The sequence below is a fragment of the Carassius auratus genome, chromosome 3 (genome assembly GCF_003368295.1).
Source record: "Carassius auratus strain Wakin chromosome 3, ASM336829v1, whole genome shotgun sequence".
In the NCBI taxonomy this organism is placed as follows: Eukaryota; Metazoa; Chordata; class Actinopteri; order Cypriniformes; family Cyprinidae; genus Carassius; species Carassius auratus.
The window spans coordinates 18382822-18410386 of NC_039245.1; the positions used below are offsets into that span (position 1 = coordinate 18382822).

Genomic DNA, 27565 nt, shown 5'->3' on the forward strand with positions numbered 1-27565 from the left:
TCAGAAAACAATAATTCTATGAATCTCTGAGTTGACTTTTGCAGTAAATAATACTTGTTGGTGCTGGATAGGCCAATGCACACTTTGTACTTATCCAAAAATGATGTTCTCTAACAAACTTAATTGCTGTGAGCTTGCTAGACTCCATACACATTGCCTGAACTAATTTATTCAACTATAGATGGGTTGGACAAGCCACATCCCTAAATGTTAGTGTTTTGCCCGTCCCCCCTCCTGCACCCCCTGCAGAGAGAAACTGTGTCATAATGCATTAGCCCTTTTCTCATTCAAATCACTGCCATTGTCTCTGTAAGCAACCAGCTCTGCTATGTGCCACAGAACAACTGAGGCTCTATATGTTGCAGAAAATGAGTACACCAGGGCAGGGTGTAGTGAAAAAGCTTCAATGAACATCCATGCTGCTTTGCGAGAAATGAGGGAGGGCAACGTCTGCTCCCATTTCCATTTACCAAACACAACTCATATTCTTCAGCATAATATCAATACACAAACAAGTGGCCATACACATACAGTACATGATGTGGGAGACCGCTAGGCCCCTTATATGGTTACATCAAACAGTGCTCAAGGACAGATTAACAAATCTACAGATTTTAATCTAAAACTTTAGAGTATTTTGAAGATGCTATGCATACAGTGAGCTTTAGCAATGTCTCTTACTTGCATGATTTTCAGTTTTAACATATCTTAACGATACAGTTTATTTCCTTGAACTAGGTATTATTTTGTTTCTTAAAGTGCCTCGGTATAAAACATTATAATTGTCAAATAATAAACATTATTTGCCTTATATTTCCATTTTCTTCTAGTAAATAAACACATTATTTCATTCGACTATATTTCTAAACTTAATATATGAGTGAATATTTTGACCCTTCTCCTTAGCCTACGTTTACAAAAAACACAATTGCCTTCATTGCTTTACCTTTAGCAATTTCAATAGTTTATCTGTGGATTTGTGTGATATACCAAGAATAAATGTTACTCCTGTTTAAGTTTTAAGCTTCTACAAAACTTATTTTCCCGAGGGAAGACGGTCGGAATTCGGATTCATTTCCAAGCCTTTGACGAGTCTGCACTATTCAGTTCAGCGGAAGGACAAACCACAACTTGAGTGAGACAAGGCTTGGGAAGGGGGCGGAGTGATACGAAGCCCGGCGGTGGACTCGGATCCGAAGTGAAGTGGTGAAACTTTTTCAAAAGTTCCTGGAGGTGTTTCGAGACGCACGGCAGCCGAGTCCGAGCTGTCCCACTGCCATTAAACCCCAAGGAAGAAGAGGAAGAAGAGTCCGAGCTGCAGAGGAAATACGGCATTGGACTATTTCGAAAACGCTCAATTTCTATGAAATTCACTCAAGTTAACTTTATGACGCTACTTCATCTTAATGTGATCCCTTGGAACTTTAATCACCGTGTCATTTTTTAAAGGATGTATTATTGCTAACATTTCAAAAAAGGAGTAGTATCGCGTTTTCACAGCAATGGGGAATTACAGTCTTTGGATATTTCTGTCAATTTTACATCTTGTGCAAAACAGCGAAGGTAAGATGACTGATTTTTCTCTCTTTTTTTGTTGTTGTCTGGATCTAACTGATTTTGGGACATGTGTGGACGTAAATAACCTGTTACATTAGAACAAATGAAAGAACATAAAACATCACGAACTGTCTTTGATTTATTTGATGTTCTTTGATGAGGTTCAGAATTTTGACATTTAGCGGCTTTGCACATAGCTTTGTGAAGTTTGGTGCAAGATGTGTGCCATTAATTGAGAGTCTGTTCTCATAAACGTGTTTGTTTCAGTCCAATACTAGGTCGGGATACATTTAAAAATTAAGCATTAATTTTTCTATAATAAACCGCTGTAACAGTACGCGCTAACAGTGTTGTGAAGATCATTGCAAAACGTTATGCTGAGATTTTTCAGTGATTATGGCATTTAAAGCATTCAAACCACATGAGGACACATTCTCTTTGTTGGTGAGGAATGTTGCATTAGCTAAATATTAATTGTGGTGTAACTTTTACGAGTTTAATGCGTCTACATAACATTAATAAGTTTAGAGGGCATTGTATTGGGTCTGTGTGCGTTTTGTCCTTGCATGAACCGTGAGAAAGTAAAGTAAATGTCCGCTTCGCTGCACTGGTATAAACGACCTATCAATGTGCATAGTAGATTGTCATCAGAGCTCTGCTGTGAAATCACTGCAATAGATTATATAAGATTTTTGATATGGTATTTTTCTATCCTCATGAATGGAAACATAAATGATGAGTTTTGTGGGACTTCTTGCATATGAAGCGGCTTGGTCTTTTATAGTGCCGGTGTAATATGCATGCAAAGAACAATCAAAAACTGAACTGTTTTTCTTCTTCTTCTTCATAGCCAACAGTTACAGTTAAATCGATAAAGTACTACTGCCTTAATGAAGAATTCGAATATTATCGAAAACATGCGTCTTCTATTGCTTCGTATTTGATAAGACTTAACGTGTTAAATTCTATTGTCATTCAAACAAAGCGCGAGTGTGAGCGAAATAACCGGAATGTTGTCTCGCGACACAATCACAGATAAGACGCAATGTGTATTTGAAAAAAAAATATGGCAACAAAATAAAGATATGAGGGACTATCTGTATCTGAAATAAGCGGGATATGGGTTCTGTAAATATAAACAAATGTAATAGGCTAAGTCCAATTGCAGGGTTGTTTAATATAAGATGATCTTTGCTTTTATTGTTTCACTATAAAGTGGTCTTTGCCTCATTGTGCCCTCTCTTTCCACAGGACTGCACTGCATGGATACACTCAGGCCGTGCGAAAATGGAGGAATATGTATCGATTCAAAATGCTTGTAAGCCCACAGTTGTCATTTCATTGCAAATACTATTTTATTCTATAGACTACACTTTATTTAATTCAAAATTGTTTGCTAAAATCACCTGGTCTTTTTTTAATGAAAAGTACTCACAGTGATGCGGTCTAAACAGGTTAACTGGATAACTGTTGCTATTGCTGTTATTAAGCCTTGATTATCAGTTTCACAGTCATTATTGCACAGTGTGGAGTGTATAAAGAACACAGAACAATGTTTTAATGTCTGTATAGGTGATTTACACTGTTGTTTTTTTATTTTAAGTGTCCTTTGAGTTTTAGTTTAAGAATCTGAATCATTCACCTGATTCTATGCCATAATTAACTCAAGTTGGACCATATAATTTTGTGCTAACAATAAATGCACTCAGCCACACTACACCTGTCCACAATACATCAGTCACATAAAATACTTATGATTGTGAGGCAATGTAAGCTTCCCCCCCCCCCCCCCCCCCCCAATTGCATAGCGTTCCTTCACACAGTCTTTGTCTTCATTGTTTATGCTAATACAAATTGATTGTTATCACATGAGAGCCTGGGGCTGTTGTTTTATGTTTCACGCCTGATTTGGAAAACTGTGTCTTTGAACTCTAGCTTCCACTGTGTTTTTGTTTTTTCTCCCAGTTTTTTTTTCCAGGAGGCACTAGTTCGTGGGAACCACTCTCAGTGGTTGAATGTAATGGCCAGATCAATAGGGTGTTAAACTAAAAGCAATACGTTTTATATTTTGTACATCTATCTTTACAGATCGGGGTTGTAAGAAGCAGGTATTTGTATTCGTTATTTGAAAATTCAACTCTGCATTCCCTTCTGCAGTCATGTTCATTACTTAATGGTATGTGACCACTCCTTCACTTAAAACAAAAATGACACAACCAAGTAACCACCCCCCCCCCCAACCCCCACTGTTCTATACCATTTATATAACTTGTTTATTTATAAGGATACTTTGGTTATTTAAAATCTGTTAGATGCTCCTATTTGTGCCTTTAAGGCATTAAATCACCCCACCATTAACCAAAGAATCTCATACCCTCAGGCAAGTTGTTAATGCGTGCTCACTGGCCAGGTATCCTGGATGAAGCCTCATTGTACTTTAAACCTGAATTTTTAATGCAAACGCATACCAGAGGTGGTTGGTTGTGGAAAATGTGAGTTAAGTCCTAACTGATTTAGAATTGTTGAGGTAAACTGAAGGGTTTTAGTGGCAGGGCAATGCTAAAAGTCATTGATTTGTTTGTTTTTTTAACTTTGTGTGTATATAATTCTCATAAAGCTCTGGAGTTAGATAAATATGGCAAGGTGACACTAACATGCCTTGTGTGTGAGTGTAACAGTCTTTAAAGGGTTACTCCACCCAAAAATGAAAATTTTGTCATTAATCACTTACCCCCATGTCATTCCAAACTCGTAAAAGCTCTGTCCGTCTCCGGAACACAATTTAAGATATTTTGGATGAAAACAGGGAGACATGAGACTGTCCAATAGACTGCCAAATAAATAACACTGTCCAGGTCCAGGAAAGTAAGAAAAGCATTGTCAGAATAGTCCATCTGCCATCAGTGATTCAACTGTGACGTTATAAAAGGATGACAATACTTTTTGTACACGCAGATGGCGTATGCTCTTCTGTATCAGCTGCGGCGAAAGGATACGTTTTTTACATCTATTTACGCTTTGGTTTAAAGGCAAACAATGCATCAGCGCAGCGTGGAGCTTACGCCATCTGCATACAGCTCAGATTTGCCAAAATGACGCTACGCTGATTTGGAGAGACGCAAAGAAGTGGAATTGTTGAATAAAGTCATTATTTTTGTTTACTTCATGGACAAAAAGTACTCTTGTTGCTTCATAAAATCACGGTTGAATCACTGATGGCAGATGGACTATTCTGACAATGCTTTTCATACTTTCCTGGACCTTGACACTGTTATTTATTGGCAGTCTATTGGACAGTCTCAAGCCTTCCGGTTTTCATCCAAAATATCTTAAATTGTTTTCCAAAGACGAACAGAGCTTTTACTGGTTTGGAACGACATGGGGGTAAGTGATTAATGACAAAATGTTCAATTTTGGGTGGAGTAAACCTTTAATCATTACCCATAACACTTCAAGCCAAGTTATGTACACAGTGTGTTAGTAAATGTGTAATGATGTTGATTACTGCTTTGTTCTTCCCTGCTCATTCCTGCTCTACTCATTACAGAGATTTTTCTAGATTGGATATTATATTGACTGTTGTGACATTTTATGTTTTAAAGATTTAATGTTATTGTTATGTTTAAAATGTTACTTTATGAGTTTGAAAGGCAGTTCACGCACGCAGTTCTGTTGTGTTGGTGTCCTGTTAAAGGGAAAAGGATTTTTTCTTAAATAAGGAGGACAGTAAATGTCATGCCACACAACATGGTAATACAACCATGTGGAACGGCCAGCCACAAGAGAGTGGTCAAACTAGTCCTTGAGCTATGGGGACAGTAGTCCCACTCCAGCCCCCTCCTTAGAGATCCTGATGAAACCAGAGATCCAAAACACCAGAAAGGAACCTTTATTCCTCCAGATACCAGCCTGTAACCCAGCACCACTAGAAAGACCAGAGAAAGTAGGAGGAGGACTAGAGAAGAAAGGGCATATGAGAGTCAGGGAACAACAGAGAAATGGCACTTTTAGCAAACAGAGGCAAAGGTTGAACTAGACATAGTAAGGAGTACTGGATGGACCTAGGAATTTCACAACAATGCCACTGAGATTTTCAAGCTGTGTTGAAATCCGGTCTCTGAGAAAAACCTTGGCAAAAAAAAATCTTACACCTGTTCCTCTCCATGATGTGTTTTTCTTCCTTACGACGAGAGCTAATGTGCCTGGAGGAAGTTGATTATGCGATTATTTAGTGTAGTATCCTTGTTGCAAGAGAGCTCTCTAGTGACTGTAATGTTATGCGAACATGCCCCATAGGACTGTAATTGTTACCGGCTCTGTTATGTTGACTGTTGTTCTACCAGGGTCTGGTTGAGACATATATTGAGCCCTAGATCTTGTTTGGCTCCTATCTCATTTCATGGTCCCCTGCGCTGAGAGCTTCAGTGGCTGGTGCAGTCCATGACAGATTACAGAAGTAATCCCTCTCTAACTCTCTCCACTGAGTGCTTCTTCACAATGGGCCACTGTCCAATGCGTCTTGGGCTACTTTGATGAGCTGACATAGGGTTAACATCTGGAATGTTCAGGGGACCTGATTTGTACCTTTATTGTGGCACATTTGTCTAAATCTCATCATATAATCCCTGTGACAACTATTTATGTATTTGCAAAACTGACCCCATGGTGGTGACATCAAGGGATAAAGTCGGGGTATCTTGATGTATACAGCAGAATGCTCTGTGGATCCAGTTATTAAATTCTGGACCTGCTATGGTGTGCTGCTCATCTACAGGAGATGTGAGGCATTGAATGACAGCACACTTGTTGTGAAGACTCCAGGAATGTCACTCCAGGTGAAGAGTCAGGAAGCTCTGTTAAAGTGTCTCTAATCTTATCCCCCCAGTGAGGAGAGTGTGCAAGCAAGTGCAGCCACGGTGTGGGATAAAGTCTCGACTGAAGCAAAGAGATAATTAGGCAGATTGTGAGAGTGTCATTCAGAGATAGTCCAGCTGGAAGAATAAGGTGGGGGTGGGGATGTGTGTTGGAGAAAGGGGGTTGTACTGGGGTGTAGAGGGACAGCTGGTGGATGTTGTGATGGTAATCCAGTGAAGTCAGACCCTTACAAAGGGGGAGCGGAGGGCCAGGTGCTTCCATTGAACGGCTTGCTGCCCCACGCTGAGACAGACGGGCCTACGAAGGAGCGGAGCCGGCGGCCCACGGGCCTCCTAATACATGCTCACACACACACGCAGCGAACTGATGTGGAGATTCTCCATTGTCTGCACGAGCTCTGCAAGCCCAGGCCACTGTCACTCTCTGAGAACAGTGAAGATGAAAGTGAGCCACTGAGTAGAGATGAGAAGATAAAGAGAAATCTGTGTTTGCACTTTCCCACCCATTTGCTTAGAAAGGAAGTGGATACAGTGGGACTCTCTCCATTATTGATGGTCTCACCTTGACCTCAGTAGCAGAGTGAGTCTATAAATTGTGAGCGCTGTGTTTTGACCCATGAAAGTAGACTCATGGAAGCTCTCTGCCTCTTAAGAAATGATTTATGAAGACAGTTAGTTAGACATGAAGCAGGCTCCGCAGTCACTGGCTTTCTGTGAACTAACAACTGTATTTTATTTACATAGAGTAATTGAAGTTGCCCTTTCGAAAGGAAAAAAAATAGCACAAATAATTGATATCAAATGCCTCTGTTGATTTACTTAAAGAATAGTGTATACCAATAGGGCCATGTCCACAGTAATGTTTTAGTTTGAAAACACATCTTTTTCTCTCCGTTTTGGCCTTCCGTCCACACTGAGATGGCATTTTTACCAAGGAAAACTGAGCTTTTTGAAAACTCTACAAACTGGATAAATTTGAAAACACCATTTTCACGTTGTAGTGAAGATGCAAGTTTACACTACATGACGCAAGTTTAGTCATGTGATGCAGTATTACTTTTTCATGCACTTTCACACTATTGTAATAGATGTGTTACTTTGTACACTGTTCATATCTCAGTCCTGCAAAGATGAAAGCAAATTTACTCACGATCGCTATGCGGCAAAACATGAGGGCAGTTGCGTTTTAGGTCAGACATAAAATCGTCGATGACGTCGACGCAAAAAATACGTCGACGCAAAATATGCGCATTGATTCGTCTACCTGTTTTTATTTCTCTAAAAAACGTTTGCAAAACGTTTACCTTAAGTGCGCTGAATATAAGCGATGGACGGATCAACATTCTGTCCAACGTTGTATAACCAATCAAGGGGTTTTTCTGCATTGATCTTTTTTTTTCTTGCTCTCTCTCTCTCTCTCTCTCTCTCTCTCCCTCATTCATATTAACCAAAATCATTAGACACGATAGAAAAAGGGCGGAATGCCAAAGTTTCACGTGGAGCATTTCGGAGATTTTTTTTTCTCCATGACAGGCTGCTGGCTCCCACTGTTAACTTTTATTTATTTATTTTTTTGGAAAAGCACTCTCTGTATTAGCTTAAAGCCCTCAAGTTTACATTGGTTACTGTATTCTTTCAATTGCTCTAAACAAGTATTTTGGGTGATCTTTTTATTGAATGCTAGACATCAAGTTGTTGTTATTTTCATCTGAAAGAAGAACTTTTTTTCACTAAGCTAGGCCCTATGTGTTCAGTAAACTTGTTTCAGTAAGCTATGTGTTTTCAAGGCTTCAAGGTTTTATTGAATGCTATCTCTATATATAGGTGCAAAGTAATGGATTATTAGTCAGTCTTTATATTGTAATTTTAAGAGCAATAAACATATGTTGCAATGTTAAGGAATTCATGTTTTTTTCATTCAGAAATGTAAATCAACATGTATAAATTGTTAGTAGTCAATTAATGGGGAGATAATCGAAATTGAATCGGTCTGAAAAAAGTAATCGTTAAATTAATCGATGCATCAAAAAAATAATCGCTAGATTAATCGTTTAAAAAATAATCGTTTATCCCAGCCCTAGTGATTGTGTGTGACCTGGGCGTGTCAGTGAGTGGTGAGTACTTTTCATTAATAAAGTAAATAACATTTACTGTCAGTAAAACTGTATGCAAACGTCTCATGTCTGTACCGTGTGTATCATCTGCAGTGAGCGTTTGTGAGGCTTTATGAATGGTGCAGAAAGCAAATTTAATGTTTTCTGATGTTTCTGTGTGGAAGAGACACTTTTGGAAAATGCTTGAAAACGCTAGTGTGGACGGAGAGCGTTTTAAAATGAAAACATAAAATCAATTTAATATCAAAAAGATATGTCAGGTAATGTCTGGTTGGTGGGTGAATTGAGACAGTCCACCTGAAATTAGGCAGATTGAGGAGAGAACCCTACTTATTTGATAGTGTTGGAGAGCATTTTGGGTTTAATGTGCTCCTGTAAGCTAATTCCGCAAACAGGGAGTCCTGGTTCCCAGGCCTCTCACAGGAAATGCTGACTCCTGACCCTTCTACTCTACTCACATCCTGTCTATCAATACAGCTGAGAAAGGCTTATGATGGGTTCTTGCCGTCTCTCATTTCTAACTCATTTTATGTCCCTTCAGATATTCCACCACCACACCTCACATCTATTTTGTGTGTGTTGTTGGCTCACTGGCTCCAGAGAGATCTACTTTAATCACCCTTAAAGTTTTAGTTCACCCAAAAATGAAAATAAGCCCATAAATTACTCACCATCAAGTCATCCTAGTTGTATATGACTTTCTTCTTTCAGACGAATCCAGTCGGAATTATATAAAGAATTATCTTTCAAGCTGTTAAATGGCACTCAGCAGGAGTTGCAGTGCATCAGTCCAAAATAAGTTAATAAAATGCACCCATCCTTAATAAAAAGTGTCTCACACAGCTCCAGGGCTTGAACTAAGTACTCCTGTAGTGAATCGATGCGCAACGCCAACCTCATACATCATCAGCCCGGAGCTGCTTCCGTGTACAACTGTTGGCGCAAGCTACGTTAAAGTGATTATTATGTTTTGAATATGGATATTTTTCTTACAAAAATGCATCGATTCACTTCACAAGGCTTTTGTTCACCCCCCAGAGCCAATTGAGACACTTTTTTTATGGAAGGGTGCGTTTTGTTTGTTTCTTTCTTTTGGACTTATAACACCCGCTGTGTGCCATTAAACAGCTTGAAAGATCAAAGACGATTTTTAATATAACTCAGACTAAATTCGTCTGAAAGCAGAAAGTCATATACACCTAGGATGACTTGAGGATGAGTAATTTATGGGCTTATTTTCATTTTTGGGTGAACTAACCCTTTAAGGTGAGAAACTGCAGGCAAAAACATGTCAATTTTGAGATTTTGGGCTGTTTAGTTTTTCATAAAGTGCTTTTTCAAACTAGTGGAAGAAAAACATCCAGAATATACTGTTAAGTGTTTCTTTTATAGCACTTTATCTGTTTTTGTCAATAGATTTAAATTACAATACATATTTTTAAAGGCCGTTTTCTCAAAATGAGTTATTTTTTGTGTCTCGACTTAAGTTCTTGATTCCAATATTTGCTAATCACTTTAATTGAATTCATTCCAGTATGATCATAAACTCACACGTTGTAGTGCTGCAATAATGTAAGGAGGAAAGCTGCTGTTTATTTGGATGTTTATTGATAATGGTGAAGATAAGAGCAAACACCGGAGTAGTTTATGGGTGGCAGTACTTGGGATAAGAAGCATTCTTTGGCCTCTACCTGAGTGTTCTCTTCCACTCTTATCAGGCTCTCTGGAGCTTTGTGTTTTCTGATCACAGCAACATTAAAGCTTTCCAGAGATGATGCAGGGATGAACTGGGAGTTTTCTGAGTTTCATCCCACCTATCTTCATGTTTTGTGATTTATGAGATAGATTGGTTGACAGCATTTTACAGGATGTTCTTCTTGCTGCAAAATGAAGGACTGTACAATTCCCAGTGAGATTGCTTAATGCGTAATGCAGGACACTCCAGGTTATAGCTGGAAGTTATTTTGAAGTTATGTGGAGTTAGTTTGAGGTTCTCATAGTTTTCTTAGATTTTCGAGGCATGTTAGTGTAGAAACACACTAGTGATCGTCTTCAGATCTGCAGAATCAATAAGAGAAGACCACTTCTCTTTGAGTTCCAAGCGGTCTGGATCGGTTTAGGTGCTGGGGTGTGGTTTTGTGGTGAAGTACAGTGAAGAATGCATGCAATGTGGTTACGGTTGGCTTGTCAGCAATACCAGAAATTCCAGAGTTTTTTTGTGAGCATTGACCATAGTTACATTCTTTACACGAATTTGTTTCAAAAGCATTAAATGTGATCTGATAAACATAAGCAAGTGTTTTTGTTAACTTTTAGTATGATAAGATCTATTTTTAAAGCTTTTGTCAGAAGTCTTACTTACAGTCTGTTCATTATAATAATCTAAATAGATAGATAATTATGTGGCCAATGCAACACAGCAGGACAATGGGTTGGCAAAGGAAAACAAATATGGATATTTCATGGATATCTACCCATCTGCATATTTCCATAGGTTGACAGGTGCTTATTGTTGAAAAGTTAAATTTATCTGTTTATAGTAAAAAAAAACTACACAAAACACCGGCTAAAAACCAAAACCCCTTCCATGTGCCATAGGCCTAATTTTGATTAGGATTTTCAAAATGTCCTTTACTTCCAGCGATTAGTAGAACGTTTTTCTGGAAGTCTGAAAGGTTCAGTTCCTGTGAAAGTCCTTTCCTCACAAACCCCCTCCCTCTCAGCTCTCTCCTCAGCCATGGGTTACTGTTGCCAGGCTACAGCAGAGGCCTGTTGGTTCGTTTGAGCACAGGCCTGAAAGCCCGGCTGTTTGGGCCACTGCTCCCCCGTCTTTAAACAATGGGGTTCTGACTACTTTAGCTCTTTTATTTGGCCCACAAAGTGCTCCCCTACCCCCACTTTGGTTCCTCTTTAAGAAGATGGGGAGCTGGGAGGGGGCATTTGGGGGAGGGGGAACAGGCTCTAGTTGGCAGTTTGGTGTCAGTATGGGCTCTTCACAAAGGAATGGAGCGGCTAAATGCCAGACACTGCCATAGACTTTTTTTCTTAGGGGACTTTCTGCATTTTGATACCCTGAAAGTTGCTTTTAACCTCAGATTTGTATTGTTTTCGAAGCAAACAAAACAGGGTCTAGTTTCAGTGACATTAATAGCAGGTGACCTATACTCAACGTACTTCCTACTAAGGAAAGAGTTGGCTTTGTGAAATACATGGTAATTGTCTTTCACCTCAGTGTGGGAAGGATGGCTTCAAGGAGACTGGAATCCAGTTGGGGAACTCTCATGCTTGGTGCCTCCTGGACCATGACTGTCCAGATGAAGCTCTTTCAGGGAGAAGCTGTGTGTTTTTGCTTCTCATCCACAGGTGTTGTGACCTTAGACTGCTAGATGATTGTATGGCATTGTGCTAAAGAGAATAGTATCAGGTGACATTGCCACAATGACCCTGAAATCAGGAAAAACGGCATTAGGTTTCAAAAGCAAGCAGAGATGCCGAACCTCACATGCATTAATCATTCCAGCTATAGCATCCAAAAAGTCCCTGTGTGCATGTACACAGTATATAAGTTACAAAAGTCCTTGAGAGTACTAAAGGCTTTCAGGTCCCGTGAAATTCTTTTGATAGGCTATTGGAGATACACCTATACAACATTTTTGAATGAGGCCCTGTCCATTGTTTTTTCACTCATACTCATATCATGACATATCTTGTGGTTTCTCAGCGTCCTAGGAGAGGAAAGTGTTTGTAAGTTACACAGCGTGTTTGAGTGTGCATGTGAGGTGTTTGACTGCATCAGTTCCCTGAATTATTTGTTTGTCCAATCAGTTAAGAATGATTACTTAATTGCCAGCCTGTCTGACTGTTTATTAACGTCCTTTCAACAGTATCAGGAAAAGTGTGCTGTGACTGTGCTGCTATACTTCTGCATGTGATCTAACAGCCTGCATGCACATCTGTTTGGAGATTTACAGACAGAACAGTGCCATTGTTTTGAGCGTAATCCTTTAAAGAAGTGACGGGAAGGCAGATAGCCAAAGCAGTCCTGACAGACGTGAACAGTTGTTTAGTATTATTTGCAGCTGGCGTGAACCATCACTGGTGTTGTGACATTGGTGGATTACTGTTTTTGCTCTCTCCCTTCCTCAGCCTTGTCTACTCTGATATAATTTAGGGGCCAGGGGTCAAGTCTTGGAATATTTGACTCAGTAGTAATGCTGAGTAACATCCCACCCCTGGCTTAAAGCGAAACTGCGAATTTCCATCCATATGACACTCTAAATTGTCCAAATTCTTCTTTGTAAAACATCCTCACTCAAAGTGGAGTTCCTGCCAGATTGAAGGCCCTTTACAATGAGGTGTTTTTCACTCTGAAAGCTCTGATAGGACTTTTGGCTGTATGTTTTTAGACGACTGATATGCACAGCCAAGGCCCAGACAAAAGAATGTGTGTTTTGGCTGCAAAACACCGTGTGAGGACAAATAACCTAACCTCCCCCTGCTGCTACTTGACCAATATCTACACATTCTCACACACTTTCACCAAGGTTTTCACGGTGCAACAAATATGGAACTCCAACACGGATACACACACACACACACACACACACACACACGCACACACACACACACACACAGGGAATGAGTTCCAAAACTCACAAATGCATGTTATAATGTTTTGCAAGGCCAGAGACTCCCTTTCTTTGTGTGTGGAAATAGCACTTGTCAACACATCTACACATCCTCGTAGTCCAGTAACTCTTTGAAATCCCACGAGCAGTTGCTCAGTGGTTGTGCCTATTGTGGCCGTCCAAAAGTTTCTCTTTTGTTTAACCACTTGCTGACCACACTTTTTCTTTTCTTTTGTTTTACATTTCGTAACAAAGAATACACGTAAAAATAGCCCAGTTAAAAGATGTACCCCAGAATCTGATCCGTTTGGCCTTCATCGCACATTCCTAACTGCTCATGTACACATGCACTCATTCATGCTACACATTTACATCACCTGCTTCTTTGAGCCAAACCGGACAACAACAGGTTGTAAAAATAGGCTCTGTCTAGGCATTTTTCAGTATTTAAAGGCCCATTGCCCGGAATGGTAATTTTTTAAGGGCTTGAGTATCAGACTGCATGCTAGTTGAACCTTGATGCGGGTCTCCTCCCCGTCTCCTCAAAACTCTTTGTGCTGCAACTACTAGTTTCATTTTTTTTCATGACCCCCGAGATTCCAGACATAGTTAATTTGCCTCTAAATAAACCCAGCCAAGCCATGACAAATAGCCAAGGGGATGAAGGGTAGGGGGTGATTGGTGGGGTGTCAGGCTTGCTCGGTCGTCTGTGAGGTTGCCACAGCAACAGGGATCTGGGATTCAGAAAGAGTGTGAGTGTTTTCAGAGCAGGAGACGAGGGATTACAGGAAATATGACATGACATGACTCTCCGTACCGGACTCTTCCCCCATCCCACCCTCTAAAAGACATTCTCTCCCTAACAGACGCCCCCGACCTGCCCCCCACTACACTGCCTGACATTATCATCACAATCAGACTGCTAACCTCTGACATTTGACCTCCCAGCATGTAAAGGGTTCATAGGGGAAAGCAGTGTTCCACGTTGGTGGCTTCAGGAGATGGTATTCATGAAGAATCTTTTCTAATCACTGCTATGTTTCTTCCTTTCTTCAAAAAGTTGAGAAAAACCTAAGTTATGAAATCTCATGTAGCTGGCTTTATAAAAAGAGTAATAACAGAATTGATTAATTATGATCTTGATACCAGCCTTCAGTTTGGTCCAGTAGGCCTCTTTGGCTTCAAATTCTCACACTTTGATTAAAAAAACAACAACCAGTCAGGTCCGGAAAATACAAATAAGAATTTTATATACATAACAGTTTATTTTCAGTATCTGACATTAATCTCTTTAATCATAAGACTTGGGCTTCTCAAAGCCAGCAACTTAAGATCGTAAGCTTAAGCTTGGCTCCCTAATATATGTTTTTGGCTACAGTTCCAGAATAGTATAACACTCCCATATGAAGCATTTCTGTAGGTGTGTCCTCCAAACAGATAACTGTGGCATTATCCTCTTCTGTTGTCTTGCTGGGTAGAAAAACTGTTGTCAAGACAGTTTAAAGTATCTCTTGTTTTAATGAAACGGTTGAATGGATCTTATAGATCCTAAAAGGCTAGCAGGCTCTCACTGTGGTGAAGCAGAGGTCTAAAATGGCACCCCCTATAGGCCAAGTCCTTATTTGAAGCCTTCTCTGAGGTCAGAGAGAAACTGCTTCAAATAAGTGTTGGGGAGGAGACGCCAGCCACAAAAGAGGCAAAACAACAAAGGGACAAATAGCTCAGTGTAAAAAAGTGGTCATCCTGTAACAGAAAGAGGAGGAAAAGCCATTGTTGTCTCTGCCCAGGGGCTGTTTTACAGTGAAAAGGGAGATAGGACCTAAGGGGGGTCACAGAGAGAACAGACCTTCCCAGTGCTTGTCATCAGCTTCAAACAGTGTTTTTGATGTGGGACTCCATCCTGTGGCGGGGCTCCCTGTGTGGGTGTAGGGTTACCTAACACACACTGGCTTCTCAAGCCTAGCTTACCAAAGGCCCCAGAACCCATGAGAGAGACTGCCTTTATTACGAAAAAGTTGTTTATTTTATCGTACCTGTTCAGTTTCAGGTCCCACTCAATTGTCCATCAAGATAACCGTCCTGTACTGAAAAGAATAGAATTGGAGAAAAAAGAACTGTTATTCAACTGCCACAAAGTGGCTAGACCACCATCTCATACCTATGGTTTGTTGTCTTCTGTCTTTTGAGTGGTCTCCATTGTGAAGTTAACACATTGAACATTGTATACAGTTTGCAAGGTCTCATGGGTGAACACAGGCAATTCACAACCGTGTTTTACTATTGAATGCCGTGGAGAGATTGGAAAATCAGTAATAATCCTGGAATGCAAACTGGCATGGAGAGAAGCATGCTTTCCCGATTGAAACACCACAGAATGTGGAAAGGAATGTGTGCTCTGCTGTTTTAGTTAAGGCAGACATGTATGCAACATCTGGTGTATCGCACAAAATTGAGTAATAGTCCATGTTTGCATCTGTGTGTGCGTGTGTTTGTGTGTGTGTTTTTACCTGCTCACTAACTTTGTATTATAATAAGATATTTTATATTTAATGGTAAAATGTTCTGCGCATGAGATGGGTGAGATACTTGTACTGGGCTGTGGTTAAAATTTTCTGATGTCCCACTAAACTGCCTCTATATTCATGTTTTAAATTTATGCTCCTCGACAGATGCCGGCCTGGTTATATTGGTTTGCTCTGTCAGCATCTAGACCCCTGTCATCGCTCGCCTTGTCTAAATGGAGCAGCTTGCAAGAGCCAGGTAGCCAACGGAATCCCACAGTACACCTGTGTGTGCCAGCGGGGGTTTAGAGGTAAGGCTTAGGTTGTCTTCATGTTGTCATGATACAGTTTGTGGAAAATATAGGTCTGTTTGTGAATGATGCTTCTTGTGTTTGCAGGTCAGGATTGTTCCCTGATTGATGCATGTGCCACAAATCCCTGCGCCAACGGTGCCCGTTGCACCAATTGGAATAATAACTACAACTGCTCGTGCCCACCTGGGTATCAGGGCAAGAACTGTCGCAATGATATTGATGAATGCCGCAAACCTGGAAAGTGCCTTAACGGTGGCATTTGCATAAACACACATGGCTCATTCAGCTGTGATTGCCATGCTGGGTACAGCGGGCGCACATGCGAGATACCCACCCAGCCCTGCGCCCCCTCACAATGTGTCAATGGGGGCACCTGCCATCAGACCAGTGACCAAACCTACGAGTGTGCTTGCTTGCCAGGTACAAACAGACAAAAACCATGCACGCATTCATGTAGACACACACCCATTCTCATATTCCCATACTCATTCTCATCCCTCGGATTCGGGGTTTCCCAAATCGTACGTGATACCTCATGCTTTGCTATTAATAGCTCAGAGTGAGAGAAGGATACACAGGAGAGTGAGTGAGATAGTCAGTCAAAGCGTGGAAGAGAGAAAGCGAGTGGGCTGCTGTGGCAGGAATTTACTTTATGGCCTTTCTGATCCCCTCTGGGGAGCAAGCAGGAAATGTCTCTCGCCAAAGAGGAAGTCATTGAAACCATGAGAGATTATAAAACAAGCAAACATAGCAGGGAGTATGGCCCTCTGGAGCAGAGCTCTGTCAGGTCCTGGCTTTGTCGCTGTGGGAACTGCCGTGAGAATATGTAAACACTCAACACCCACTGAACCTTTTTACTGCTCACTTTACTCTGTAAATCATTTTTTAAATAGCTGTGGAGCAGGATTAAGTGAAAGTTATTAGGTGTGTTTGGGAAGTGAGGAATAGATCAGACTATTACCGCCACAGTTACCTCCCTGTTTCCTGTGTCATACCATTTAATTTCTCTGCCTAGGCTTCAAGGGACACAATTGTGAGGAGAACGTGGATGACTGCCCTGGAAACAAATGCATGAATGGTGGGATCTGTGTAGATGGCGTCAACACGTACAATTGTCAGTGTCTGCCTGAGTGGACAGGTAAACAATCGCTTTTTTTCTTTGTGTACTTTTGATTTTTCCAATTATAATAGCTCAACATTTGTTTTTCTTTTTTTAGGCCAGTATTGTGCTGAAGATGTCAACGAGTGTCTCATGCAGCCCAATGCTTGTCACAATGGCGGTACGTGCTTTAACACCATTGGAGGACACACCTGTGTATGTGTCAATGGCTGGACTGGGGACGACTGCAGTGAGAACATTGACGACTGTGCTACGGCTGTCTGCTTCAATGGGGCCACATGTCATGACCGTGTGGCCTCCTTTTTCTGCGAGTGCCCGGTGGGCAAAACTGGTACGGCTATCTTCATGATCACTCCTTATTTGTAAGTTTTATCCATAGTCCAATTAGTCACATTCTGCTGTTCTTCCAGGTCTGCTCTGTCATCTGGATGATGCCTGTGTCAGTAACCCCTGTAATGAGGGGGCAGTGTGTGACACTAACCCTCTGAACGGCCGGGCCATTTGCACCTGCCCTGCTGGCTTTGTTGGTGGAGCCTGCAACCAAGACATGGATGAATGTTCCATTGGTAAATTTACTGCATTGTGAATGCCTCCCTCTTGTTAATTCTTTCTGTCTCTTCCTCCTTTTTGTCTCTGTCAGTATAGAGCAAGTATTAACTGACTCTTCCTTCTCTCTCTTGTGCCAGGTGCCAACCCCTGTGAGCATTTTGGGAAGTGTGTAAACACGGAGGGCTCATTTCAGTGCCAGTGTGGACGGGGTTATACTGGCCCTCGCTGTGAGATTGATATCAACGAGTGCCTGTCCATGCCCTGCCAGAATGACGCCACCTGCCTGGACCGTATCGGCGAGTTCACATGCATCTGTATGCCTGGTACGTCAGTGAACTTGACCCTAATTTACACAGAAACACTAAATCTGCTTCTAATCATTGTAGACTTCCAGACTGTATGACTATGTAGACTTACTTAAGAAAACATGCAAAGTCCAGAGGAGGATTTGTTATGTAATAATTGACCACATAGTGGTCATTTTTGAGAAGGGTAATCAACTGAAATAGAAAAGTTAAGTCCACATGGGTAAGCTACAGAACCCACAGACCAATACTGGCTTTGTTTCTTCAGCACATGTTCAGTAAAAACTTGTACCCTGCACAACATGCATCTTTGTTTTTTTTTTTTGGAGAACTATACAAATCTGCGCTGGGAGCGGGGTGTATTGGGCAATCTGGGAGAAAGGGGGAGGAGTGTGCAGTGAATTATAATGAGATCTTGAGTGGTGGGAATGGAGTGGAACAATGGGGCCCCTCTGTGCACCGTTCCTCGCCCTCCGCACATAGAGGGAGAGCAAACTTTTTCCCAGCACTCTCATCCCCTCCCCCCACTTCTGCTCATACCCCTTTCAATTCCACAGACACCTCTTCTTCCCCACCATCCTTATCATCGCCGACTTGGCCCTGGTTCACGTGGAGGGGCCAGTTCTTTCTGATTCCATGCTGTCGTCAGTGCACTGGCCCCGGCCCACACTGTTTCACCTGAATGGGGGGACACACAAGAGCAGCACTCTGCTGATTATAGAACATGCGTGTTCTCAATGGAGAGATGACCACAGGGCATCCTGTGGACAGTAGGGTGTGGTGCTTCTAGTCAAAGCAGGGGCCCCAGTTTGCATAGATGGGAGCAATTCTCAATTCCCTCTGAAACATGAACTTGTTGTAGGGTGCAGTGTAGCAGAACATCTCAGTGTGCTTCTGTGGGCCCCTGTGTTGTGAGAAACTGCACTCTGAGATCTGTCTTCAGTGCATCGAGGGTTAGAACGGTGTCTCACTCTGGTTTTCTCTCTAACAGGCTATCAGGGGAAGTTCTGTGAGGTGGATGTCGACGAATGTGAGAGCAACCCATGTGTAAATGATGGCATCTGCCGAGACATGGTCAATGGCTTCACCTGCACCTGTCAGCCAGGTAAGAAACTCATTTTCCCAGTATCAACAGATCAACAGTATGTGTCAAACGAATGCAAAACATTCATTTGTGTGGTCAATATATACAATCTTGATTCATGTAATAGCAGGCTAAATCCAACTTTGCCCCCTAGCCTGATAGAGTTTTTGAGTAATTACTCATTAGAGTGAGGTCTTGAGCACTATGCAACTGCGTGCCCAAACAAAGACACTATTGTGGCCACTCTACACAAGCACCCCTCCTCTTCCCAACTTGTCCACAGAGAAGGGATAGCAGTCTCACCCGTCTCCCTCGGCATAGAGGTGATGGGAGGGGGAACAGCAGCCCTGCTAATGAGATTCTTTTCCATGTCCGCAATTTACATCTGGGGTAGACAACCCTGCACCCCCCATTTAGCTATTGAGCCTTTAGCGTTTGTGCAATGAAAGAGGGAGGGCTGCTGGCCTTGAAGAAAACAATTCTAGCATCTCCCCCTCTAACCTTCTGCCCTGGGCATCAACATAGATCCCATCATAACACTGTTAATCAACACAACAGCCTCTAAAGATGCAGAAATGAACATTTCTGTGGGGCCCCAGCTTTTTTTATGAACTTACTAGTACGTTTTCCCAGACAAGGGATATCAGTCAGTGTTTAAGGCCCAGTGCCTACACAACTGCTCATTTTCCAGATAATGTCATTTTAATCACCAAAAAAATATGGCATACTTGATTAATGTCTGCCAATATACATATAATAGTCCAGTTAATATTCAGACATAGATCAAAAAAATTATCCACATACACAGGATAACGCACAGATCAGATCTAGAATATGACTGATAAAAACATTTTCCAAATCTAGTCCAGATTGTGATTGTTGGATGGATTCAGAGAATGAAAAACCTGGGCATATTCTAAAACTGAAGTATTCACTTCAAATCAGATGTTTATTAACAGTCTGGAAGAGAATCAAAACGCATTGTATGTTAATAATGTATGAATTAATAATTCAAATGGAGATTCAGTGAACCTTCTTTGAAAACTCAATTCCACTTTTGCTTCAAATAAGACAAGGAGCACGTATCTCCAACTAGGCTGAGCTCTACTGCCCCCAAAGGAGAACCTAATGACCTGACCAGTGTGTGGAGCTCACCTCTACTGCCTCAGACTGACCTCTAACCCCTATGTTTGCCTGTCCCAGGGTTTACTGGCACCATGTGTCAGATTGACGTAGATGAGTGCGCCAGCACTCCCTGCCAGAATGGAGCCAAGTGCATTGACCGTCCCAATGGGTATGAATGCCGCTGCGCTGAAGGTAAGCTTCTAAATTAAGACGTGTGTCTGATTGTGTGTGCCTGCTGTACAAGAGTTTTGTGGAGCCCTTTAGGGTTCAAAGTCAAATTCACCATCACTGACTAGATCCAAACACCTGAACGTAGTGATCTCAGGGTCAGATGCTTCTTGTTTCTATAATCGTACAGCTGACGAGAAGCCTCAAATCCCCCTCCTTTGCCCTGCAGACCCCAATGTCACAGGGTCACCAAGGCCAGCAGCTGCTGACGAGGGGGGTTATGCTCGGTCATCACCCTGACATCTGTTCATCTGTAACCCACAATGCATACCCACACAGCACCGTATGGCACAACCAAAGCTCCCAGCATTCACTTTCACATAGCTGTGCCTGCAGGAATGTCTATTTTCTGGTTTTAATTTATCCAGCAAATTAGCATGAACTTGTATGTGAATGTTTTGGGCTTAAGATACAGTACATACTACATGTGTCACTAGGCTTTTAGAAAGCACAGACATGGAGTTCGTGTATTGTCTGAAGCAGCCTGCTGTTTGATATTCTCCGTGCTCCAGTTCCCCTCTGCTGAGCTGTCCCGTTAGCTGCGACGTAGGGTATTGTCCTGCTGCTCGAGGGGACAAAAGCAGGTCTGTGAGGCCTGTGAAGGGCTCTCTCTCTCTTTCTCTCTCATCACCACAGCCCAGCCCTGTCCTGCTCCTCACACTGTCGGCATGGAAACCACGGGAACAGAGACCCCAAACTGTAGCTTTCACAAGAGAGAGAAAGAAGGAAACGGAGGGAGCAGACAGAAAAGAGAAGAAGAAAAAAAAAACAGATTGAGACTAGGAAAAGAGGAGAGAAATTTTCAGACCAAAAAAGCAAAGTGGGGTGGGGGGGGGCTGTCAAAGGGTTGGTTAAGAAGGATAAAGGGTACAATCGAAACCGAGGAAGTATTTACACCCCAGATAAAAACACAAATAAAGGGCACTGAATCACTCATGCAGACTTTGTGAGCTACAGTGGTCATGAGAAGACAGAAAGAATATAGAAATAGAAGGAACGAGTACAATGCACTTTTGTCTGACCTAGCTTGTGCAGTAATGGGCCACAGAGGGGAAATTGTTCTTGACAGGCAAGAAACAGAAACACAGGAACCTGTGGAGCACTTGGAGACTTTATGCAAATCTGATACCTCTCTCTATACTCACTACCTCAGTCAGTCCTTGAGATGTCAGGTAAACAGAAAGTACCATTCTCTTCTCATTCACTCCTACACGTCTCCTCTTTGTCTTCAGGTTATGAGGGAAGGCTGTGCGAGAGCAACATCAATAACTGCAAGCCTGACCCGTGCCACCACGGCACTTGCGTAGATGGCATTGCCAGTTACACTTGTAACTGTGAGCCGGGCTACACTGGCTACCGCTGCGAGAACCAGCTCAACGAGTGCCACAGCAACCCCTGCCAGAATAGTGGCAAGTGTGTGGACCTTGTCAACAAGTATATCTGCCAGTGTCAACATGGCACCTCAGGTGAGGGATGATGTATCAATAATTCAACTGCATTCGTAACATTAGGTTTCATATTAAAAAGGTTTCTGCTTCTCACACAGGCACCAACTGTGAAATCAACTTTGACGACTGCGCTAGCAACCCTTGTGACTATGGAATCTGCAAAGATGGCATAAACCGCTATGAATGTGTCTGCCAGCCTGGCTTTACCGGTGAGACAGGGCGAGATCCTCCCCTCTCTTTTCTTATACAAGTTAAGGGAAAGTTTGCAGATTCAGGGATATGCAGAAAAGAAAGCTCATTATAAATTTCTCTCCCTTTCAGGGCCTCAGTGTAAAGATGAGATTGACGAGTGCCAGTCTAATCCCTGTCGCAACGGAGGAACCTGTGTAGATGATGAGAACGGCTTCCACTGCCAGTGCCCTGAAGGCTTCCATGACCCATTCTGTTATTCACAAGTGGACGAGTGTGCCAGCAGCCCATGTTTGCATGGGACCTGCAGAGACAATCCTAATGGGTACAGTTCCATAACAAGCTTCAAAACTAGCAGGAAGTAAATAAACGTGGACTTGCTTTGAGTGTGACTTCGTTTGAATTGCTCCTGCAGCTATCGATGTGACTGCGAGCCTGGATGGGTGGGTAAGAACTGTGACCTAGACCGAAACGATTGTTTGCCAAGCCCCTGCCAGAATGCAGGCACCTGTTTCGACCAACTCAATGGTTTCACCTGCAAGTGTCGGCAAGGTTTTAGAGGTGAGATATAGGTTACATTAGCACAGTATGCATACTACAATAACAACAACAACAAGAGATTTTATTACACATTCCTCTACCGAAAAGAACAGACTGTCCTCTCATATTTAATTCAACCTCTAATGCTGAAAATGGTCTAATGTTTCCTTAAATCTCAGACATAACTCCCCCTACTGCAAGTTCTTAAATATTGCACTGCCAATAGCTGCATTCTGAAAGCTGTCTCCTATCCTCAGGTAACTTATGTCAGGTGAACATCAATGAGTGTGCCTCCAGCCCATGTCTAAATCAGGGCACCTGTGTTGATGGAATCGCCAGTTTCACTTGTCTCTGTGAGCCACCTTATAGCGGACCCACCTGTGCAGATCTGCTCACACCTTGTACTCCAAACCCCTGTGCCAACCATGCTTCCTGTGTGCACACACCTGACTACCACGGATATCAGTGTAACTGCCAACCCGGATGGCAGGGTGAGTCACTAAACGCATTCTGATTCAATCTATAAGAATTGAGTTTGCTAAATTATGACTAACTCTTAAGTGTTCTTCCCACCACAGGTCAGTTGTGTAACATTGACATAAATGAATGCACCTCCAACCCCTGTAAGAACCGCGGGGACTGTACAAATACGCTGGGTGGCTATGTGTGCTCCTGCCGCTCTGGTTACACTGGACCAAACTGTGAAACAGATATTAATGAATGCTCACCAAGTGAGTCAAACTCAATAGAAACCAGGTTTTTATTGCTGGTCTCACAAATGAAATGGTCCAACTTTTCTTCAGCACAGTTGCCACGGTCTCATAGTGTTTTTGGTTTTGTCAGATCCCTGTCTGAATGGAGGATCCTGTACAGATGGAATTAACTCATTCCGCTGCAGCTGTCTGCCAGGCTTCACAGGGGCACGCTGTGCTACCGAGGTAAATGAGTGTCAGAGCGCCCCCTGCAAGAATGGAGGCGCTTGCACCGACTACGTCAACAGCTACACTTGCACTTGCAAACCAGGCTTCACGGGCCTTCTCTGTGAGACCAACATACCAGACTGCACTGAAAGGTGAGACCGCCAGTACCTTATAAAAGAAATACCGTAGCCAATAGTAGCGCAACAACAAATAACATCCCCTGTTTGTTTTAGCTCCTGTTTTAATGGAGGCACCTGCACTGATGGGATCAACGGGTTCAAATGTACCTGCCGGTCAGGATTCACTGGAGACTACTGCCAGTACGAGTTGAACGAGTGTGACTCTCAGCCATGCCTTAACGGAGGAGTGTGTCAAGATGCCCTCGAGTCATATCGCTGCTCGTGTCCAAAAGGCTACACTGGCCCTCGTTGCCAGGTATTAATTCCAGATTATGCGCTAACCTTAAAATGCTTGCAACTATTCTACAAATGGTATTGGAATAGAAGAATAAAAGAAACAACTTTAATCAGTGATACAATAGAATCATTCAAATAAAATGTTTTTCGATCTTTTAGTATCCAGTTGATTGGTGCAGGCCTTCTAACCCATGCAAGAATGGGGGTCGCTGCAGACAGAAAGATGCCTCCTTCACATGCGACTGTTTAGGAGGCTGGTCAGGTCGTTATTGTGACATCCCAGGAGTGTCTTGTGAAGTTGCAGCCAGACAGAGAGGTATATAATATTGCATATAACGGTATTTTTCCAATACAGTTTAAATGTGATCTCCTCATTGTTACCTGTCCACACTCTTTCTCCCTCTCTCACTCAGGACTCCAAACAGATGAGCTTTGCCACCATGCTGGACACTGTGTAAATACCGGCAACACACACTACTGCAAATGTCACGCAGATTACACAGGCAGTTACTGTGAGTCCCAGTTTGACCACTGTGAGGACAAACCTTGCCTCAATGGTGCCACCTGTAGGAGCTACATGGGAGGATTCACCTGCGATGTGAGTCATCTTACCACAGCTACAAATAGTATATCATTTGTATTAGTATAATGCCTAATTACCTATACTGTAGAATATGAAGAACTGTTTCTGAACTGCCATGCTTTTCCTCTAGTGCATGCCTGGTTATGAGGGGAACAACTGCGAGAGAGAGGTCAATGAGTGTCAGTCTCATCCGTGTCAGAATGGAGGAACCTGCATTGACCTGGTGGGACATTACATCTGCTCTTGCCCTCCAGGCACACTAGGTGAGATAGATTTCAAAAATTACATTTAAATGATATACCTGAGCTGGAGTTAAATGCAAAGAAGAAGTCTCAAGTGCAAAAATCCAAATATATACAAAACTGTTCAAAACTTTGGGGTCAGTAAAGTAAAAAAAAAAAAAAAAAAAAAAAACATAGTAAAGAAACCAGTAATGTTGTTACAATAAAACAAGCCTTTTCTGTTTTAGCACATTTAAAAATGTCATTTATTCCTGCGATGCAAAGCAGCCAGTGCCACATGATCTTTCAGAAATCATTCTTATATGCTGATTTGATGCTCTATTAACATTTCTTATTATTTTCAATATTGAAAGCAGTTGGGCTGCATTCATTTTTAGGATTCTATGAAGAATAGAACAAAAAGGGCATCATTTAAAATATTATTTTTTGTAATATACATTTCTGTCATTTTGGTCAATTTAATGCATCCCTGCTGAAAGTATTTATTTGCTTCAAGAAAAAAATCTTACTGACCCCTAACCATAGGTTGGAATAAGGTCACTGTAATGTTTTTATTTTGACCTTTTTAGGGGTCCTCTGTGAGATAAATGAGGATGACTGCGCAATTCCCTCATGGCCTCGGGGCATGCCCAAGTGTCAAAACAATGGCACCTGTGTGGACAGGGTTGGAGGGTACAGGTGTAACTGCCCTCCCGGCTTCACTGGAGAACGCTGTGAGGGAGACATCAACGAGTGCCTTTCGAACCCCTGCAAAACCTCCAACAGCTTGGATTGCATACAGTTGCCAAATGATTACCAGTGCATGTGCAAACCTGGATTCACAGGTGAGGGGTTTTCTGAAAACTGAAAATGTGTCTGTGATATACATAAACGACACTGTAATGTGTCTCTAAATACTCACTTCATTGTGTCTTCAGGACGAGGGTGTCAGAATAGATTTAGTGTGTGCGAATCTCAGCCCTGTAAGAACGAAGGAGTATGCTCCTTGTCCAGCAGCTCGCCACTGGGATACACTTGCACCTGTCAGCTTGTGAGTATACAAGCCTAATATGATATAAACTATAGCATTATGATCTTCTTGTTTCCATCTTTACTGTACTGTTAAACTTCAAAAGCAACTACTTAACTCCTCCTTGTCTCTTTCTCAGGGGTACGCAGGTGCTAACTGTGAGAGGAGCATGAACTGCAAAGAGCTGCCTTGCTACAATGGTGGCAGCTGTAGTGCTACCTCACGAGGTGCACGTTGCACCTGCATTCAGGGCTTTGGCGGGCCACTGTGTCAGCACCGCAGCAATGAGGGCTGCTCTTCCAAACCTTGCAGCAATGGAGGCTTGTGTACAGAGGAGACCAGCTTCCCTTTTTTCCGCTGCCAGTGCATCAGTGGCTGGAAGGGCAACCGATGTGAACAGGAAACAAGGGCTTTGCCCCATTGCCCTATTGCTGAATGTCATGGCAAGGCCAATGATGGTGTGTGTGATAAAGAATGTAATTCATTTGCCTGCCGCTGGGATGGAGGTGACTGCTCTCTGGCTGCAAACCCCTGGGCATACTGCACAGACCCTCGCTGCTGGCGGCTCTTCAACAACAGTCAGTGTGATGAGTTCTGCAACAATGCAAAATGCCTTTATGATAACTTCGACTGTAAGAACAAAGAGAAAGTCTGCAAGTAAGTCTTATACTAAGCTTTAATCATGCTTCATAGGACTGTTTATGATGGCCTTTCTCTAACACATTCTCTTTTTGGCTCAGCCCTATCTATGAGACATACTGTACTGACCATTACGCAGATGGGCGCTGCGATCAAGGCTGCAATAATGAAGAGTGTGGCTGGGATGGACTGGATTGTGCAGAGAATATTCCGGAAGACCTTGCAGAAGGCGTGCTGGTTATTGTGGTTCTGCTGCCTCCTGAGGAGCTGCTAAGGACACAAACTGCTTTCCTGCAGAAACTAAGTGCAATCCTGCACACCACACTGCGTTTCCGTTTAGATCATAATGGGGAATATATGATCAAACCCTATACAGGCCGTGAGCCACGCATTAAACGGGAGCTTCAACCTCAGCAGGAGGTCATTGGGTAAGTTGAGTTTACTGAAGTAATTAGTGCAATATAATTTACATTTTTACCTTTGAACAGCAAAATTTTGCCTAAGTTTCTTGAACTTGGAACACTTGACCAATATAAAGCAGCTTAGTTTGGAAGTAACCTCTCAGTAAGGGGTGCTTCATGCATTGCTACAAAATTGACAATACCAAACATTTGCCAGCAAAATATAACCAAAATTTTACAATTGTGAATGTGCCTTAATGAAAACTCTTTGGCTCCTCTGCAGGTCCGTTGTATACTTGGAAATAGACAACAGGCTCTGCTCACAGGGTTCAGATGACTGCTTCCGCAGCGCTAATAGCGCTGCTGAATACCTGGGTGCTTTGTCTGCTCTGGAGATGTTAAATTTCCCATACCCCCTGAAGGACGTGGGCGGTAAGTACACAGACTTAATTGCTTTCTTACATCCCATTAGGTCCCATTGGTACAGTTGGATTTTATAATCATACTAATCATGCTCTTTCAGGTGTAATAATAAGTGATCCTGATGATACTGGGGGAACTGAGGATCCTGACTGGGTCAAGCTACTATTAGTAGGAGTAGCTTCTCTCTTCTTGTTGGTAATCTTGATGGTGGGCATGTTGATTGCCCGCCGCAAACGTGAACACAGCACACTCTGGTTCCCTGAGGGCTTCTTCCTCAAGAAGGAAACAAGCAGTAACAAGAACCGCAGAGAACCTGTGGGGCAAGATTCCCTGGGCATGAAGTAAGTGTTTCATGC

At 42.3% G+C, this 27565-nt stretch overlaps 1 protein-coding gene across 1 annotated transcript in view; it reads left to right on the top strand.

Moving 5' to 3' along the window:
* The first annotated feature begins 1201 nt into the window (after nt 1–1201).
* Nucleotides 1202–27565, top strand: part of LOC113049349 (neurogenic locus notch homolog protein 2-like) — a 31912-nt gene continuing 5548 nt past the window's right edge. The window contains exons 1-27 of the mRNA XM_026211628.1: nt 1202–1563; nt 2809–2875; nt 15843–15985; nt 16073–16408; nt 17004–17126; nt 17206–17439; nt 17519–17674; nt 17795–17980; nt 18954–19067; nt 20250–20363; nt 21632–21865; nt 21946–22056; nt 22169–22361; nt 22452–22597; nt 22834–23067; nt 23155–23307; nt 23420–23648; nt 23730–23931; nt 24072–24228; nt 24326–24510; nt 24626–24758; nt 25307–25561; nt 25655–25767; nt 25886–26403; nt 26487–26813; nt 27070–27218; nt 27310–27550. Of these exons, the coding sequence (XP_026067413.1) occupies nt 1503–1563; nt 2809–2875; nt 15843–15985; nt 16073–16408; nt 17004–17126; nt 17206–17439; nt 17519–17674; nt 17795–17980; nt 18954–19067; nt 20250–20363; nt 21632–21865; nt 21946–22056; nt 22169–22361; nt 22452–22597; nt 22834–23067; nt 23155–23307; nt 23420–23648; nt 23730–23931; nt 24072–24228; nt 24326–24510; nt 24626–24758; nt 25307–25561; nt 25655–25767; nt 25886–26403; nt 26487–26813; nt 27070–27218; nt 27310–27550 (5114 nt within the window). The 5' untranslated portion in view covers nt 1202–1502. The remainder of the gene's footprint in view (nt 1564–2808; nt 2876–15842; nt 15986–16072; nt 16409–17003; nt 17127–17205; nt 17440–17518; nt 17675–17794; nt 17981–18953; nt 19068–20249; nt 20364–21631; nt 21866–21945; nt 22057–22168; nt 22362–22451; nt 22598–22833; nt 23068–23154; nt 23308–23419; nt 23649–23729; nt 23932–24071; nt 24229–24325; nt 24511–24625; nt 24759–25306; nt 25562–25654; nt 25768–25885; nt 26404–26486; nt 26814–27069; nt 27219–27309; nt 27551–27565) is intronic.